The sequence below is a fragment of the Meleagris gallopavo genome, chromosome 2 (assembly GCF_905368555.1).
Source record: "Meleagris gallopavo chromosome 2, MGAL_WU_HG_1.1, whole genome shotgun sequence".
Lineage (NCBI taxonomy): Eukaryota > Metazoa > Chordata > Aves > Galliformes > Phasianidae > Meleagris > Meleagris gallopavo.
In genome coordinates this window covers 53,227,223-53,245,567 of record NC_139405.1, presented here as the reverse complement: position 1 = coordinate 53,245,567, position 18,345 = coordinate 53,227,223, and the positions used below count along the sequence as shown (strand labels likewise).

General features: G+C 43.6%; 1 protein-coding gene and 1 long non-coding RNA gene across 3 annotated transcripts; one reads left to right on the top strand and one right to left on the bottom strand.

Annotated features, from left to right (window-relative positions):
* The first annotated feature begins 3,950 nt into the window (after positions 1 to 3,950).
* On the top strand, positions 3,951 to 14,953 carry LOC104909736 (uncharacterized). Its single transcript, XR_014881372.1, has 2 exons — positions 3,951 to 6,319; positions 6,951 to 14,953. It is a non-coding gene; the product is annotated as an uncharacterized LOC104909736 (long non-coding RNA).
* Positions 14,362 to 18,001, bottom strand: CITED2 (Cbp/p300 interacting transactivator with ED-rich tail 2). Of its 2 annotated transcripts, none has more exons than XM_085217171.1 (2): positions 16,986 to 18,001; positions 14,362 to 16,429 (listed from the first exon to the last, which is right to left on the bottom strand). In XM_085217171.1, the coding sequence occupies exon 2, from the start codon at positions 16,420 to 16,422 to the stop codon at positions 15,712 to 15,714; it is 711 nt and encodes a 236-aa protein (XP_085073297.1). In that variant the 5' UTR covers positions 16,423 to 16,429; positions 16,986 to 18,001; the 3' UTR covers positions 14,362 to 15,711. The 2 variants fall into 2 exon arrangements, with proteins under 2 accessions (XP_085073297.1, XP_085073298.1); XM_085217172.1 differs by lacking the exon at positions 16,986 to 18,001 and adding an exon at positions 16,900 to 16,924.
* Between the last annotated feature and the right edge of the window lie 344 nt (positions 18,002 to 18,345).

Below are 18,345 nucleotides of genomic sequence, written 5' to 3'. Positions count from 1 at the left end.
GATCTGGGCTGGATTTGTTATAAACCTGACTGATTCGTGGTCATAAACTCACAGGAAGACCACTGGAGGTCTCTCATCCAACCTCTTGCTCAAAGCAAGGTTAGCTATGAATTCAGACCAAGGCTCTCAAGGCCTGTATTAAGTTTTAGTATTAAGAGACTGCGTGACCTCTCTGGGCAACCTGTCCTGCTGCTTGACTGTCCTCAAGGTGAAAAGGTTTCTCCTCATATCTAGGTTGAACCTTCTTGTTTCAGTTTCCTGTCCTCCCACCTACACCCCTATAGAAAGCCTCTATCTGTCTTCTTGTTAATCTCATAGGTTATTTGGGGCTGCAGTTTGGAGCTCTCAAAGCTCTCCCCTCTCCAGGCTGAACATCTCACCTTCTCCAGCCACCTCACGGGGCAAATAATCCAACCCCAGCCACCATATTTCAGTGATTGGAATGCTAGGAGAGATGGCTGGTGTAGTCCTCCCTTTGAATCGAGGAGGTCTCAAATAAATGTTTTTGTTGCTGCCAAGGTAACCTGCCTGACCTACTTTCTTCGTGTTACCGTGCAGGCTCGCTCTGGCCTGAAGTTGTTTGTATAAACAGCCAAGCACTCCCCAGGGAGTTCAGCTGCGTGCTGTTTATTCAGCAACCAGCATCTCCCACTGCTGTGGCCCACAAGTCACTCAGGCAGCATCTTGAGATGCCAGATGGCCTAAGGACCATCTGCTGCTTACTCCCAAGGGAGAGATGTAGGTCAGTTTAATGTATAAAAATGCAAACAACTGGGAAGCAATAGGCTGGTGCTGGAAGAGTCAGGCAGTGCTATGAGAACAGAAATAGGACTTTGACTCCAGTGGAAAATAATAAAGCTCGGAGCAACAATAGGAGGAAAAATAAGTATATACTACAACAATTTGGAGTAATTTTTTAAACTGATCCATTGTGTGGCACTGGAGGATCTAGAAATGTTTTGTAGCAATATCTGATTCATGTGGTTGTGAGAGAACAGCACCTGGCAGCTCAATATCCAGAAGTACTGGCTTGGAGGTGTTTGATATGTTGAGAGCATCCTGGTCTTTCTCTTCAGAGGTCTAGAGGTCCTCCTTTGTGGAGATAGTTATCTGCTTGCTTGGAAAAGGCAGCTCATATAATCTGGAGATATGTGGGCTATGTGGCTTAAAGAAAAAACAGGTTCTTTAAACCTTCTTTAGAAACTGATGGTAGCTCAGCGGTGCTTTTAAGGAAGTCACAGATTTTAGGACAAAGAAAAGGTGCTTGAAATGCTGGGAATCTTTTGGAAGAACTGGAAACTGACTGCGCATGTTTTGAGAGAAGATAAAACTATGGTTGTTTGTGATACAGCAGAGTGAGCAAACCAAATATAAGAGAAGATAAGAGTGTATAGGCTTCTTGTGCTCCTTCTGTTTTGAATCGAGAATTCTGCTCCAGCCCCTTCTTCATTTTCCTTTCTGTGATCAAAGTGAATAATTGATCTACCAAGGAACTAAGCAACAGATGAGTTGCGGAAAGTTGCCAACTCCTTGGTAAACAGAAGGCAAGACAAGTTCCACATCACCTATTCTTTCACCAGTCATGGTAAGACTATTATGTATTCACTCATTTTTGCAACAAATAGCACGCACACGAACTGTTGTCACACCTCAATAGCTTGCAAGGATTCATGCACAATGACAACTTGGTTGTGTGCTGGAGATGTTGGAGAGTACTGATAACAGGAAATTAGTTGGGGCTATCCTTATAAATATTAGCTACAATAAATCCAAAGCTACATGTTCTGAATTGTTCTCATTAATGCAATAAGGAAGTCAGGAAATGGAAAAATAAAATCCTTGGTCCTGAGCATGTGAGTAGCAGTATATGCAGATCCCAATGACTGTAAGGGATCTACTGGATTTTGGCCTGTAGAAACAAGCATGCGTTTTGCAACCCTCTGCAAATAGTAGCTGCTCTGCTCCACATGCTTCTGCTTGCCAGCAGTACAAGAAAATCTGGAGACAACTGCTCCTGGTCATGTCGTTCATGTGGATGTGGATTGCAGCAGAACCACCATGGCCTGACACTTCATGACCAGCTCTGTAGCAGGGAGAGAGTAATTCCTGGCTTTTAGCAAAGAAAACTTGCTAACAATTTGATGTTTGAAGCAGTTTTCCTGCTTAGCAGTTTTTAATCTATTTTTGGGCAGATGCAAGTCTTTCATATTATATTATACCTGGGCTGAGTCAATTCCTGTTGCACTACTGCTTCTCCTAATTATATTGGAAATAAAATTCCATTCTGTTTAAACCATTATGTGCCATAATATCTCTGTACTTCTGTACATTTGCATAATGCTCTTATTCCGTAATAATAAACCATATAGTATAGTAACAAGCATATATGTAAGATATATGACAAAAGTATAACATATATGAATACTGTGGTTCAGACACAACTCTCACAAAGGTCTTGAGTCACAAAAGCACACTGTTGTGTATGCAGTGGTCTAGAAGCCAGAAGCTTGCTGAGTCAAGCAGCGTTCCCCTGCTGTGGGAACAGAGTGTTGTGAGAAGAATCCTATGAGGACCCAATGCCAGGTCTGTCAAAACAGATCTCCACTGGGTTTAATTTAGTTCTATAGAAGTGTTGTAAACATCTGTACCTGGCAGACATTTTGCATGGTGACCTCTTGGGAATCATTTCTCTCCTGCTGAGTCCTATGGGAAAAAAAAAAAAAAAAAAAAAAAAAGATATTTACATTTATTTACATGCATAAAGCAGGTGCTCCATACAGCATCAATTTTCTGCAGATTTCCTAGTTCCAAATCAATCTCAAAAGGGTTGAGAGGTTATGATTTGCCTTCTAATAAGATTTTATGGCCTGAAGGGTTTGTCATATACCTAAGGTTTGCCAGGTTTCATCTTTACAACTCAGAGATCCTGGCTACAAATGGCAGTTAATAACACAGCCAAATTGGCTGACACAGAAAATCCCAATAGGCATTAGACATAACTAATTTAAGCAAATAATTTAATTCTTAATCTACATCAGTAAGAATATAATTTCTGAGTTTTAGTGAGGAAACCAGTCTAAGAAACTGGAGGAGTCCCCCATGGTTTGCTACTAAACAGTTTTTGATTTATTCCTGGAAAGATTCAAGTCTTTTGAAATCTTAAGAGCAAGCAAAATCAATTATCAGGGTTTCAATTTTCTACAGGCAATTTCCACTGCTTCAGCTTGCCCAAGAGATAGACTCTCCATAAATACATTATGCTATGTTCTGTTTGAAGAATTTGGCAAAATGGAGAAGAGATTCACTTGAAAAATGACACGAGGTAAAGGAATCCCTCAGGTAAGGCATACAGTCACACCTGAATGCATCTCTGCAGTTTGGAAATAACCTTCCTCCACTATATTCAGATAATTTATTAGGAACGAAAAGAGCAGTGTTATCTGATTCCAGTTATACTGGCACTGCAGTGAAGTTACTGCTGAATTACATCATTTTAAGCTAGCACAAAATCAAGTCTGAAACTTTTAAAATATACTTCATACCAAAACTGTCTATTTTTAATCTAATCTAAAAGTGATGTCCCTCCAGCTAGAAGCAACCTTTTATCAAAAGATAGTAGGAGTAGAGTTGGGCCCAGTCAATTGTCTACCCTGGACATTCTGTGATCCTATCAGATCTCTGGGCCAATTCAGATGCAATCATGCTGTAAATCACATATCAGACAGTACATCAGTCAAGGATGACTTACAGAGAAGAAAGTTAACTATCCCAGTAAGATAGTGTAAACTGGCTTGAATAAAGGTGCTTTTCCTCTTTCCTTTCCTTTTCTAGCCCCTTCAATTTTCTAGTAAATTTCACTTGCACCAGCTTTGTTATTGATAAATATATAATATATATATATATATAAAAATATATTATATATATATATATAAGACTGCTGCTTGATCTGGTTTGCAAAAAATTAGGAAAGGAAAAGCCTCATTAAGAGTTTGGTCCTGCAGCTGTTCTGTATGTGGAGCAGATTTCATGAGGAACACCTGCTGGTGAGCAGAATGGAGAATAAAGCAAATTAGAAATTGAAGACTAGCTCTCTCAGTTATAGGAGCTGAGCATGGGCAGTAAAACATCTCAAAGTAGGAGCCAAACATCTTTATCTGGAAAAAGATGAGATCCAAATTCTGCTGACAATCCAAAGGAATCTGGGGGCATAAGGGGCTGAATAATGCTAAGGTAATGACTAACTTAGCTAAGAGCACAGGTTGGAAGAACAGTGATTGATACAATAGGAAGGACACAGTTTGGCATAATACTTAAATGAAACTTGGAAGTAATGGAGACATTTGTGCTGGAAGTTAAAGACACACAGAAAGAGAAATAATAGAGGCAACAATAGTGAAATGAGTTGTAATGAGACCCTAATTTTATAGGATATTCACAGAGTGGCTGATGAGCTGTTAGTTCAGGAGGAACTGCACAGTGGCTCACAGAGCTGGCAGTACTACTGTGCAATGTCTAAAATGGCTGCTGATGTAAACATCAATGACCTATTTTAAGACATGCATGGAAAAAGAATCACTGCAGGGGAAATGCAAAAGGATGAAAAAGGTATACTGGTGTTAATTGAAACAGTAAAACAGTTCTAGTTGTGTGTGTGGATAATGTTTTACTAGTAGTCCAGGAAGAATTTCCTTCTTAGGCATGCCACTTTTTGGGGGACCAAATGAGTAAAAACAAAGGAGGAAAATAAATCCCAACAGACAGAAGGATGAACGAAGAAATGATTGAATGAGAGTAACTTTTATGTTATTCTGAGCTGAAAGACAAGTATGACAGAGATGACATCAGTGTCAATGACTTTGCTAGAATATAGCAAACCTTCATTTTGTGTTCATAAAAAATGCAGGTATGCACATTGTATTTATTGTGAGAGGCAAATTTGGTCCCTAATTTTGATCATAGGCTTGAACAGGGAGGTATGGAAAGACATATTTGTAAAATTCAGTCTCAGAAACCTTCAGGTATGTTTCCAAAATGCCACTGATATGCATTCTTTTTTAATTAATTAATTTATTTTTTCCTCCTAAAGCACTCTGAAAGGTAGCATCATATAGTCTTGATTCTCAGTTACTTCAGAGTGACTATGTAAATTGGATACTCCCATAGCAGTTGGAATATTGGGAATTGCTGAACCAGGAAAAAATCAGCTGTTTAGCATCCTTTGTGGAATCAGAGACAATAATTCTATTTCATGCTGACACTCTGAAACCACCATCAGCTGTCTGCAGTATCAGCTGTGTTCCTGTAGCAGTAGAAGACACACTTATAGTCCCTGTTTATCTTTTTTTTTTTTTTTTTTTGGTTGCTAGTAATCATTTTCTGAAGCTAGAATGTGTTTTACTGAAGGTCATGGTTATCTATGATTGAAATATTTAAAATAAATGTTTTGAATTGAAATCTAGGAGCAAATTTTTGTGTCAGTGTTTTCCAGTTGTGCAGTAGCTTGCCTGCAAGCATCTAATGTAATCTATTAAGCAAGTTCAACCTTAAGCAGCAAAAAACACATTGTACTCATTAGCTGAAAGAGTAAACTGAGACATACAATGTTAGATGTTAATGAACAATAAATAAAGACTTGCTGAAGGTCATCTGGATGGAAACAAAATGTGTTCGGATGCTTTTCTACATTAATTGAAGTGTGCTTGCTTTATACAAGAAGACTGGAGTTGCTTGCTTAGAATGGAGGGGAATTCCACCTCACAAAAATGTATCTAACACAAGGTAATTGAAACCATACATTATCGTGTTTTTGTTCTAATAACTAAGAAGTATTACCTTTTCTCATATATTTTTTTCTCCTCATTATTTGTTCTCCTACCTGCCTTATAGGTTAGCCAGTGAGTAAGTTACCCAATGCCAGGGACACCTTTCTTTGCTCTCTGCTAGCATGGATCTCCTGCACTGTATTTGTACCTCAAGCTACTACACCAGCACAAAATAGCAACAACTGACACAAGATACTCACTCTCTTCTGTGAATCTTCTATTTCTCAGGGAAGAGGGTCCTGTAAAATTCTTAAAGCCAGCTAAATTATGAAGAAAAGGGATTGGAATCATACAGAGTTGCATTTGGATCTATGTTCATTCCACCAGTACTTCTTCCATGCTGTCTGGACAAGGTCTGTTTCTCTCAAAATGCCACTTTTTTGTGCACTGAGAAGGACCACACTGGCCATAGTGGGTGACACTGGATTTACATCTCAGTATCTTTTTCTACAAACCTGTCTGCCACCATAAGCATTGCATTTAAGAAGATTCTTAAGGTAAGAAATACATTTACCCAGAGTTATTTTGTCTAGTCATTCTGTTGGAAAGAGATCAGTGGTGACTGTTTCTCTACTTTCGTGTGTTTCGCACAGACCTTAGACAAATTTTGTGCAATATAAGTAGTATGAAGTCTTCTGGTAGCCAGCAGTACCAAGTGGGGAGTTTTCTTAGTATTAGGAAATTCACATGGAACATGAGAGTTCTCCTTGTGTTTACACAGGCTAAATATGGTGGAGGAAAAAAATGGTGCAATCTTTGAATACAGCAAGACCATCCAGCAGAATAAACAAGAATAGCCACTGTTTGTAAGGCTGGAGACTGTTTCATCAGCCAAAGCATGGAAAAGAAAATATCTGTCTTTAGTCCTGTTCTTCTTTCTAAATTATTTGCCAAACAATTACAAAAAGGAAAAAGCTATTGGAGGGAATGTCAGGCAAGAAGTTGCTGAGGAAGTACCAAATACTTGTGTCAGCTGTGAGTAAACAAGGAGAATGGATAGTTGCTTCACAGCTGGCTTGCTCTCTCTTTTCTTTCCTTTTACGTCACCATCAAGATGTTTGATAAGCTGGGTTCTTCTAACGCTCTATCAATCTCACAGTCCTGTTCTGTCATTCTGTTCCTTCCTAGACTGTCAGCTGTCAAGGATATGCACAGGTCACCAGTTTTCCAGGTAACCTTGATTAAAAGGTGGAAGAAGAGCAAAATACAACATTTCAGCATGATCATCCATCTCAGGCAACACATGCTGAAGACTTCACGAACCCAGTAACTGCTGCACAAGGAAGTATAAGCTGGCAACTTGCCTTTCTGAAGCAGAGTATGAAATCCACTTGATAACAACAAACATTTTACTGGAAACTTGAACTGGTTGGAATATTAAATAAGATATCTACTTCATTATTTTAGCAGAACAAGCAGGAAGAGAAAAGTACCTATCCTCCTAAGATGTGACATATATGAAAGTGAAGATGTCAGCATGCGTCTGGAAACTTAAGTTTCCAGAAAAAGTAACATACAATTTCCTCTGAACAAAAGAGGCTGGCAGAAGGCCACTGGCCAAAAGCACTTTGGAGCTCTTCACTTTTGTTGAGGGGAAAAAAATAAACAAAGCCACAGACATTTTAGGAAAATGTTAGTTGATCAGATTTAGTAAGAAACGTCATAATAGCTTTCCGTCTACCTTCCTTTCCTTTTCAGTAGATACAGGCTGACTGCTACCAGGGTGATGCAAACATGGATTGAAAATATATGAATCCACCTTGATCCAAATGCCACAATAAGAGTATGCTCAAGTATATAATATGTGAATTCAGTTAATTAGAACCTTGGACCCTGGTTGTCACAGTGGTTGTGAACTCTGATTTAATATAACCTTAAATCATGATCTCAATGAGAGATCAGGAGTTACAGAGGATGGTTAATGTTTGTACCTATGGTATGCGCTTGTGAAATGTTTTGACTTGGTTTAGTGTTACCATTTCAGAGTTTCAAGGAGGATTCATGAGACTGAAGTGTGGCTTACGACAACACAGTGTGCCATGGCTGAGTTGTGAATCGTTGTCTTTAAATAATAACACTCTTTCAAGCTCACTGATACTGGTGCATGGCTTAAGGGAACACCAGGATTACTGTGTTAGGTTTAGAATGTGCAATGCAGTCTTGGCATGAAGTACTGCCTGCACTTCTAAAGAGATCCCAAGGTGTAGCTTTACTGGGTAGTCTGTCTGTCAAGCCTGGATCTTTGAGTTGGACACTTCTGGCCAAGCATTTATCTAGACCAGAACTAGACCAAGGACATCATCTGCCTCGATCTTGGTGAAAATTGCAGGGAATGATAATTCCTGTAATGTTTACAATTCACAAATCAAGATCATTGCCTTTTGAAAACTCACTGCACAAGAAATCAACAAAATGAAGAATGATCCTCCTGAATTTGTCTTATACACCAGGACTGTTCTTGTTTTGCCATGTCTCTAAGCAGAGGAATGAGGATACCATTCAGGACTAAGCTGTAATGTGCAGGTTAAAAAAAAAAAAAAAGGTAGAGAGGGCCAGAAAGAGTAGCAAGGAAGCAAATTATCACACCTCTGTTCTTTAAGGCTGAAATAAAAATGGAGAGTTAGATCTGGGTTTCAAAAGTGCTTCACTTCACTGTTGTTATTTTCTGTTTTGTTTTATGGAGCCAATCTCTTTGTTTGAATAGAGCTTCTGGTAATAATATTTGGGGAAAAAACATGTAACCAAAACCGAAGTTACTAATAGCTTTCTATGGAGGGCATTTCACTACCTGTGATATTTACATGTGGAATGAATCGTGTCCAAAAGACTTTTAGATTAGGAAGTTAGGACAGAGTCTCTGTACAAATTCATCTATTTTTGTGATGGTGCTGTTGTGGGCTTGGGTGCAGTTCTTGCATTAAATGAAGGCTCTGCTCCGTAAGCATTTACCACTTTTCATTCTGATTACTTTCCGTTCAGTTTAAATGCAAGCCATGAAGTAAATCCTTCTCTTTTCGGCTTTAATCAATAAGAAATGCAGGGTTTCAGCTACACCTAGTGGACAAACGCCCAGTACTGCAGTCTTTCTGCAGTCATTTGTCACGTTAAATTGTTTCTGCTCCATTTCAATATTTAAACTGTGATTTGAACTAAAACACCTCCAAGCACATTTCAGCCATTTAAATGGAGGCTTTGAAAATTCTGTATAATTATCTCTGTTTTGTTGTCTTTAATGTAAAGTGCTTGATTAAATGATCTGGCAAGAGGACGTTGTCTCAGAAGGTAAGATTGAGGGAAGAGGAGCAGCCGTCCCACCATGGGCGCTGCTGGCTTCCAGTGCAGTGCAGCTGGTCCCAGTCTACAAAGCAGGGCATGAGGTGAGATGCCTGTCACAGGCTCCTCTTGGCCTTGTAGGGTAAAGTCACACACGAGGTGATGTGTGGGATCAGCTGTCACCCTCCCCTGCACAGTTGCAACCGCACAAGGTCAGCATGCATCCCAAAGGCAAACACACCACCCCCTCAAAACGCCTTCATAGAATCACAGAATCCTTAGAGTTGGAATGGACCGAAGAGGGCCACCTTGTTCAACTCGCCTGCAATGGTCAGGGACACCACAGCTAGATCAGGTTTCTTTCAATGACTTGGTTTTGCCCTGATTAAACCTAGGTGAGAAGAAGAGAAAACATGGAGTCTGTGATAACTCCTGGCCACTAGAGAACTACGCTACAACGTGAGTCCAAATTACTGGATTATGGAGCTTTTAAAAATGGAGAAGTTGGCTTGAAGGAGGCTCCAAGTCTGTGTTTTGGCTAAAGCAGCTTATAAAATGGTGCTGGACTGGGAATGGGATTGTTCCCCTGATACCTAATCCCTAAAACTTTCTTTGTGGTGACTGTAACTTTTTTTTTTTTAAAATTATTTTTTTCCTACCACTTAGAAATGTGTATACTCATCTCCACACCATGCACATGCCTTGTCCTTCACCTCCTTGCTGGATCACGCAATTGCCTTAGTGCAGCCTGCAGATCAGCAGCTCAGCACCCTACCTAAGAGCAACCCAAATTATCACTAGTTAGCTTCTGTAAAAAATAGATGTGTGCAGAGGTTCGGTGCAATGATTTGTCTTTGGAAAATTCCAGGAATCCACTCCTGCCTTCAAAATACATACATTACTTTATTCAAAGCTGATGGAGGACGTGTTTGTAGACAGAGATAATATTGATTACTAGACTAAATAATGCTGCTGAAGAAAAAACATTTTGAGTTGCAAGCCTTTAAGTACTTATTCTGGTAAAGAGAGTGAGAAATCTGAAATCCTCTGTGTTACTTCTGTTTAAATAGCAGCAGATAAGACGTTGTAAAGACTTTCAACAACTCCACCCTCTCCCCGACAGTGTACTCATGTTTGCTAAGCAGGCTGTGGTATCACATGCACAGAGCAATTGTTAGGAGGCTCAATGTCAGAACTGCAGATAAGTAGGTACAGCTCCAGGATCTCCTTGAGGAGCATCTGCTAAATATTTAGCTTCTGTGATCAAGAGGTGCTTTGTACTTGCTCTATTGTCTTCAACGAGAGTTTTAGGAGCTTAACAGTTCTGAAAGTTTATTTTATTTTACTTTATTCTTGATAAAATAGGGAGTATATTGCCAGATGAACATTGCAATAAACCAAAATAACAAAATGTCCTGCTGAAAGAAAAAGGTTAGAGAAGTGATCAGCTGGAAAAAACTTTACTTGTTTTAAGTATTCTAAAGATGTGTCTGGAAAAGTCTGCTTCAGGTTTGTGATCGGATTGCCCCTGTGTAATTTTTTAAGAGGGGGAGGGCACAGCAGATGGACTGGGACTGAAATACCTGATCCTTCTCTATTAAAAACCTGCTGCTACAAATTTCCTTCTAAAATGAGGCAAATAACAGAGAACCTACCATAATAGTGGCTCATCTGTTCAGTCATTTGATGTATCTCATTATTGTTGCAGTTACTGGGACTCAGCTTTCTCTTGTGCGTGAGCACAATAGTGGCACCATATTGAAATGTGTAAATATATTTGAAGAAAAGATATGAAACACCTCCTCTGTACTGACAACACGATTCACTTAGAATCCAGGAAACCCTGAGAAAATGCTGCTGCCATGAGTTCCCAATTACTTTGGTTCCTCAGCTTAGCTTTAATGCACATGCAATTTTATCTAATATATTTGCCTGAATATTAAAAAAAATAAAAATAAAAATTGTCATGTAAACAGTTCCTGCCAATGTCACATAGTCCTTGTTCACACTTCTATGCCCAAGAGTGATGATACAGAAATAGATCAGGATAAGGTCAGTACACATAGTCCAAATCTGTCACACAGACGCTTCTTACTCCTTCTGTTATAGCCCCTCAGTAAAGCTTTTAGGAGGAAATGAAGGCTTCAAGAACAATAGCAGTAAGGTCATGGACGAGAACTGCTTTTTCTGGCACCATCTCCACTCTCTCCACTCTATGCCCCTGCCCACTCTAGGTCCTGCAAAATTTCCAGTTCAAGGGGGAAATGAGCCATTTGGTACCAGCCCCATGTTAGGTCCCACTGGGCCACACAGTCAGGAGGAGCTGCAGAAATGCTTCATGCCATCAGGTAGTATTACCATGTGGCACCACTGATATGTGCCACTGCCTTTGGCCCATCACCAGTGATCCACAGTGCTTTTGTACCCAAATTCTCTGGTGAATCTGGTGTGTGGAAAACATCTCCTAGGGAAAAGAAAGAAAAAAAGAAAGTAAAAAAAAAAAGAAACAAATGAAAGGAACTCTACAAATCCAGATGTTGGAATTTTCCAATCCCCCTTGCAAGACAAGGGGGGATTATTTACTTGTTTATATAACGGTGTTGGGTTTTTTTTGTTTTGTTTTTCCGGTTTCGCTTGTTTATTTTTAAAAAACCTTATTTTAATTTTAATTTATTTTAATAAAACCTGCGACCAACAGGCTTTTTTTTTTTTTTTTCCCCGAGGTTGTTTTGCTCTTTTTCTAAAAGCCACAGTAAGAAATTTCGTGAGGCCCCGCCTCGCCTCGGGCTACGTAGTGCGGAGCCGGGCAGCACCCGCAGGGCCGGCGGTCTCCCACAGGGGGGCGCCATGGTGCCGCCGCGCCGCACCGCCCCGCGCAGGTGCTCTGTCGGGGCCGTGCTTGGTGCCCCCAGTATCTCCCGGCCCGACGTCCAGCTGCGGCCGCAGTGGGAGTGGTGCTTCCTCACCCTGCCCGTCGGCTGTCCGTACTTTCTTCAGACCCGGCGGAATAGACGGATAACAAACATCAGCACCTCTTTTTCCACCCAGCGCGTCTAGGGTGGCGAAGCGGCTTAAGCCTGGTCTCCGTACCGAATAAAGCAGTGTGGCTATTTATGGACGTGGCTTAAAGAGCAGCAGATCTCATGTACCATGTTCGAAGTTCTTGAAAAACAGCCAAAGTACAGAGGTCAAGTTTCCTGTGCTAAAAGCAACCTAATGGGACGCAGGGCTGCAGCGTCATTGGCCAGTATCTGACGGTAGCTGGAAAACTGGGTCATTGTGTGTTTTTCACTGATCACTGTGCTCAAAATATAAATTATTTTAACTTATTTATAAGCAATATAGGATCAACTCAAAGGCCCGTTGCTGTTTCAGCTGCATGAGCCATTAGGAGCATTACCATGGGGTTCAGCTCAGGAAGATGAGGGTCAAGCCCCCAATATTGCTCAGAAGATGGTATTATGCGTAAGAATATACAGAACTGTAATATCCCCTGGGATGTGACTCTTCATTAGAAATTAAGGGACAATGTAGGCAAAATGATTGTTTTGCAAATTTCCCCAGAGTCTACTTTTGAGCATTTGCAAAAATCCTTGGCAATGCCTAGCCCAACACCAGAACCTTCAGTGGCTTCAGCAGCTCTCAGGAGTTTTACAGATTTGTACACCAATTGGCTTTGCCAGTATGCCCGTGAAACTGCCTGCTCCTGGAAAAGGATTTAGATTAGATGTTGAGAGTGGTGAGGTGCTGGCACTATGCCCAGAGAAACTGTGGTGCCCCATCCCTGGAGACGCTCAAGGCCTGGTTGAATGGAGCCCTGGGCAGCTGAACTGGTGGGGGGCAGCCCTACCCATGGCAAAGGGAGTTAGAACTGGATAACCTTTAGGATTTCTTCTAACTTAAGCCATTCAATGATTCTATGACTTAAGTAGTGATGTCTCAACTATGAAGAATCTTTTGCTTAACCAACATTATGAAGCAAAAGTACTTTATAATATAAATGGGAATATCTCCTTTTATTTTGGGAGAATGTAGGGGATTTAAACACTGATGCTGTTTGATATGCCCATAATTTGATGATCTGCCCTGTAAGAAGTTGATCAGAATCAGAAAATACTCTCCAGGGCTCTACAGAAGAAAGCAATGCAACGCGTGCAGATCAAACAGCCTTAGCATAGAAAAGGGATTTATATAGTGGCAAGTTGGGTGAAGTACGCCTGTATTCTTCTAAACACTCGTTATTTTAAATGGTCCCATTTGATATTCAGTTTGCTGCAGCACAACATGAGCAGGTGATGGCTGGAACTGGCCTGTCATTTTTAAGCTCTTGGGTTGTCTAATAATGAGCTGTTTCCAATTGCTAGGACCATGCTATCATCAGATTTTCCCAGAAGTGTTCACTTCCTTATATCTACTTTTGTTAATATTATAGCACTTTTTTATTTTTTTTCCTTACCATCATAAAACATTAACTCCTTCTTGTCCATGTAGGGCAAAGAAAACCAAATAGCACTTTAGTTGCCAGCTGGGACAATTTTTTATCAATAGTAATCAGTTTAGTTTCCCCACTGGATTAAAAACTCCACTGTTTGCATTCCCTTGGAGCGGTGATATCCTCCCCTGTTTATGTGCCCAAGTTTAAACTTTACCTCCACCGTGCTGTTCTTCTTCCTAATAAACTCAGAACAAAAGGTTGAAAAAGTTAAGCAAGAAGAAAGCGTGGAGGCATCATACCTGTATTGAATTTGGGAAGTTAATGGGAATGTGTATTAGCAAGGCCTGGTCCTGCAGTCCTCTCTGAAGCAATAACTTACATGTCAGCTTTGCCAAAGGTGGAGTGAGGGCTGAAGTCTGCAACAGTTGGCAATGAAGGAGCAAGATGTCATCTGCCCTACAAAAAGGGACCTTTTTTCCTCTCAGATACTTAAAGCGGATACTTATGGATTTGTCTCAGTGGGCTTAGGTGGTAGCAATTCTATGGGAGAAAGGGGTGAGAGATATCCCATGGTGGAATATTTTAGGAATATACACTAGCTTCTTCCTAAGTCTTAGGAATGGAATGGAATGAGGTCAGTGCTGACGTGATGCAGATCTGGGCTGCGCTCCCCTCTGTTAACCCTCTCTGGGAGAGGAGGAAGCCCACCACCCTCCTTCCCCAAGTTACAAAAAGTTATTACCTGTCAAACAATCTTTCAAAGTAGTTCTTTCAGATGAGATAATAAATATACAAAAAGAAAAAAAAGTCTACTATATAAATGAAAGCGGATTTATAAAATTACAAGTTTAATAGATAAATATAATAAATACTTTATGCATCATAACTCTGGACAACTACATTTAAAGCAAGTATGTTGGCAAGTCACAAGAAAGTCGCATCTCGGCAACTTTGTATTTCATAAAACCACACTGACAGGCATATTACAATGCTACGTATGAGGCTGTACGCTGTAAGTATGATTAAATCCCGCTCACCTACCGAGTTCACCATGACATATATAGGGGTGCAGTGTACCTTAAGTCCTGGAATGTCTTTTCGAACACCGACATGGTACTACAGAGAGATGCTCTACTTACCGGGGACAGTGGGGGGAGTTTTGAAGAAAAATACTGGTAAATGACTTCTAGAAAAACTAAAGCATTTCTTAACTTTTTATTGACATTGGCAAATTAAAATAGAATAAATTAACAATATTTTCCTCAAAAAAATGTTTTGTACAAAAATACTGTCAAAATTTCCTGAAAAGCTTTCAACACAGTAGTATCTTTTCATGTACGGAATAAACTATATTAGCACAGTGTCAAAATGCTGAAGACAGAAAATAATTAGAACTAAAATAAAAATTAAAAAAAAAAAAAAAGAGAGAGAAAGAAGACCTGTGAAATGTTTGCCACTAGTCAGCATTCCATCCACACCATATTATTGTCTGTACATATGGGGGAGGGGGAATGGGCAGCAGACTCTAAGTAACAGTATTACTTGTTCTGATCCGGAAAGGTTTGGCCCACATCTGCTAAGCTTCCAGTTTAGCATATCCGAAAAATAAAAGAAAATAATGTATTCATTAGCCTGCACTGCGATGCATAGTTAAAAATTAAGCAAGATGGCAGCATTTGTGCAGTAGTATCTGCCCTTCAAAGTTCATGCAACCAACGAATGCCTTTTTCCCTGTTCCCTCAGAATTTAAATGCAGCTCGAGTCATTGGAAACAGTCGTTTCCAAAATCCCCAAGATCAAGCACTTTGCCGAGATTAACATCTATCTGTTCAGCACGGTGGGAGTGATGGGCACTTTCCTGCGAGGAAACCAGGAGAGGGGAAGGGGGCAAACAGCGCCCAAAGGCACAGTTCGATGGGAATGATCCCCGGGGGTCGGGGGAAGGATGGGAGAGAGGGGCGGGGGGAAGGACACGTGAATGTCGAGGCTACAAAAATAAGAAGTGGCAGCAATTAAAAAAAAAAAAAGAAAGAAAGAAAAAAAAAAAAGAGTTTATGCAAGCGCATAGTTTACTCTGCTTTCCAGATTCTCACCTTTTCGGGCAGCGAAAAGTGAGACACCGCGTCGGGGGGAATGTTTTCACTCGCACCGCTAGAAAGTCCTTTGTTTGTTGGAAATGAATCAGCAGCTCACCCTGCTGGGCTGCTGTTTGCAAACGAAGTCCGTCATGAAGTCAAACTCGTTCTGTCCCAACCACAGCTCGGGCAGCTCCTTGATGCGATCCAGCCCCATTTCGATGACTAAGGACATGAGGACCTCCTCGTCGATGAAGTCAGTGTCTATGACATTGGGCGGCAGCATCGCCGCGGGGACGTGGGGCACGGCGGGCGGCAAGCCGCTGCCTCCGCCGCCGTGCTTGGGGTTGCAGTCCCTGAAATGTTGTCCGCTGCCGCTCAGCGGGTGGCCGCCGGGGTGCAAGTCCGGCACGTAGTGGCCGTGCGGGTACGGGTGGTGGCTGAAGTACTGGTTGTTGAGCTTCTGCAGCTGCATGCTGGCGCTCAGCTGCCCTCCCGGGCTGCCCACGGGGGGGGCCATGAACTGGGAGCCGCTGAAGCGGGCGGGGGGCGGCATGTTGCCGGCCGGGTGCCCCCCGCCCACGCCGCCCGGCCCCATGGCGTGCCGGACCCCGCCGCTCGCGTTCATATTGCCCGCTCCGTAATGTATATGGTCTCCCATCAGGGCGCTGAAGGCGTGCGGCTGCTGCTGCTGCTGCTGGTGGTGGTGGGGGGCGGCGAACTGCCCCATGCTCAGCCGGTGCGCGGGGTGGTGGTGGAGCCCGCCGGCGCCGTCGGGGAATCGCCCGTGGTTCATAGCCATCATGTGTTCCGCCATCTCCCACCTGGAAAGCGAGCGTGTTAAAGAGAACGCCCCTCGATCACCGGCCCGACGAAAGCCACCGCGCCGCACGCCGTCCTCCTTCCAGGGGGAATCTCCCTACCGCGTCTCTACCGTGGAGTACAAAGGGAGAAACGCGAGCGGCGCCCGCCCTGCGAACGGCCCTCTCTCCTCCGCTGAGGCGGCGCGCGGCGCGCCCGCCCGCTGCAACTTGTGCGCACCATCGGCGGAGTGCGGCACCCGGCACAGCCGTCTCCTCCCGGACGGGGGCCCCGAGCCTCCCGAGCCCCTCGTGTGTCACAAGCGGCGTTCGTTCAAAGGCGCTCCTCCAACTTGCGGAGAGCGAGCAAAGAACCGGGAAGTCCCACCCCGCCGCTGTCAGCAACTTTTAGAATTAAGTCCCAGTTAAAAAGAAATAAATTCAGACACCGCGAGGCACAGATAAGGAGATTAAGCCGCGCAGCCGAGGAGCACCTTTTCTCGCGTGTTTAAGCGGTCGCATTTTTCCTGCCGCACACAAAAGGGACGCACCGCAGCAGCTGCCCAACCTCCGCACTCACCTCCCGGCTGCTTTCTTCTTTCCCTTCAAAGGTGGCGGTGAAATCAGTCAGCAGCAGTCACCCCGCATAGAGCGCGCTGCCCTCCTCTCCCGGGCTGACGTGACGGCGGGGCTCTGCCGCTGCCGCTGCCGCAGCCCCAGCGCCGCTCCTCACTCCTCTGCGAGGCTCATCGGCACTTGCCAACAATGAGCTGTGTTTCTTACCCAGCTTTGGCCACAGCTAATATAGGATTTCAGAAGGGAGGAGCAAAACCCTTACAGGCAACCAGAAGTAAAACCTGGAGCAAGCGAGGGGGAAAAAAAAAAAAAAAAAAAAAAAAAACACCCAACAACGAAAACCAACCAACACCCAGCGCGCACACATACACGCACACGCAGGGACACATACACGCGCAGAGCCACGCAGGACAACATCCAGAGGCCCCACTACCCCTGCTCGGCCGACACGTGTGTTTGTGGGCTCCCCCGGGAACAAAGCGGGGCTCCGCGGCGGGGAGCGCAGCCCCGGCAATGCCACAGAGGAGGGCGCTGCCCGCCGGCACCGCGCGGCCGCGGACACGCGTGGGGCCGGCCGCTAAGGCAGCGTCGCCCGCTCTCAGAGGCCCCGCTCCGCGCCCCTCCCGCGCCTCCGCCATGCAGGTGTCCGACCCCGGACGCGGACGCGCGTGGGCGCTCCCACGGGCCGGCGCCTCTCCCGGCGGCGAGATCCGAGTTCCACCTTTTTTCACAGCCGCGGTGCCGCATTTCTCCCTCCCGGCTTCCCTCCGTACCCGCGTAGCCCCACAGTGTAGCAGATACCTCGAGTGTGCGGGGCGGCTGCCCATCCGGTGATGCCCATTTTCTTGCTTACGATCCATGCTCTTAGAAGGGAGAAGGAAAAAAGAACGTAGATAATGCGGGTGAATGCTTTGTGAATATGACCATCCTGGCTAGCGTGTCCTCTGCCCCTCCTGTCACACGTTGCCCCGTGCCACCATAGAGGGACGAGTGTGCCCCAACGGCCTCGAGAACAGCAGTCCTGTGTGGGGCACCTCTGCTCCAAACCCACCCTGCTCTGGAGGGCTGCTGTGCTGGAGGAGCACACAGATGCTGTGGGATGGGGGAGGCCTGCTGCAGAGGAGAGCTGAATGTTGCCTTGATTTCAGCTTTCACCTGACTTTCTCCTCCCTGTTTTTCCCTCTTGGGTGCCCACATGAGTACCCTTCCCCAGACAGGAGGGATCATTCGCTCCTCTTTTGAGGTCAAAGCAGCCGTCGTGTAGGCTGAGCTGGAGCTTCTGCTCCTCCATGTACTGTGCAAGGACACAGCAGTGTAAGAGGTGCACAAGTGCTTCTGGGGAGGAGATGTCAGCGAAGGCCACA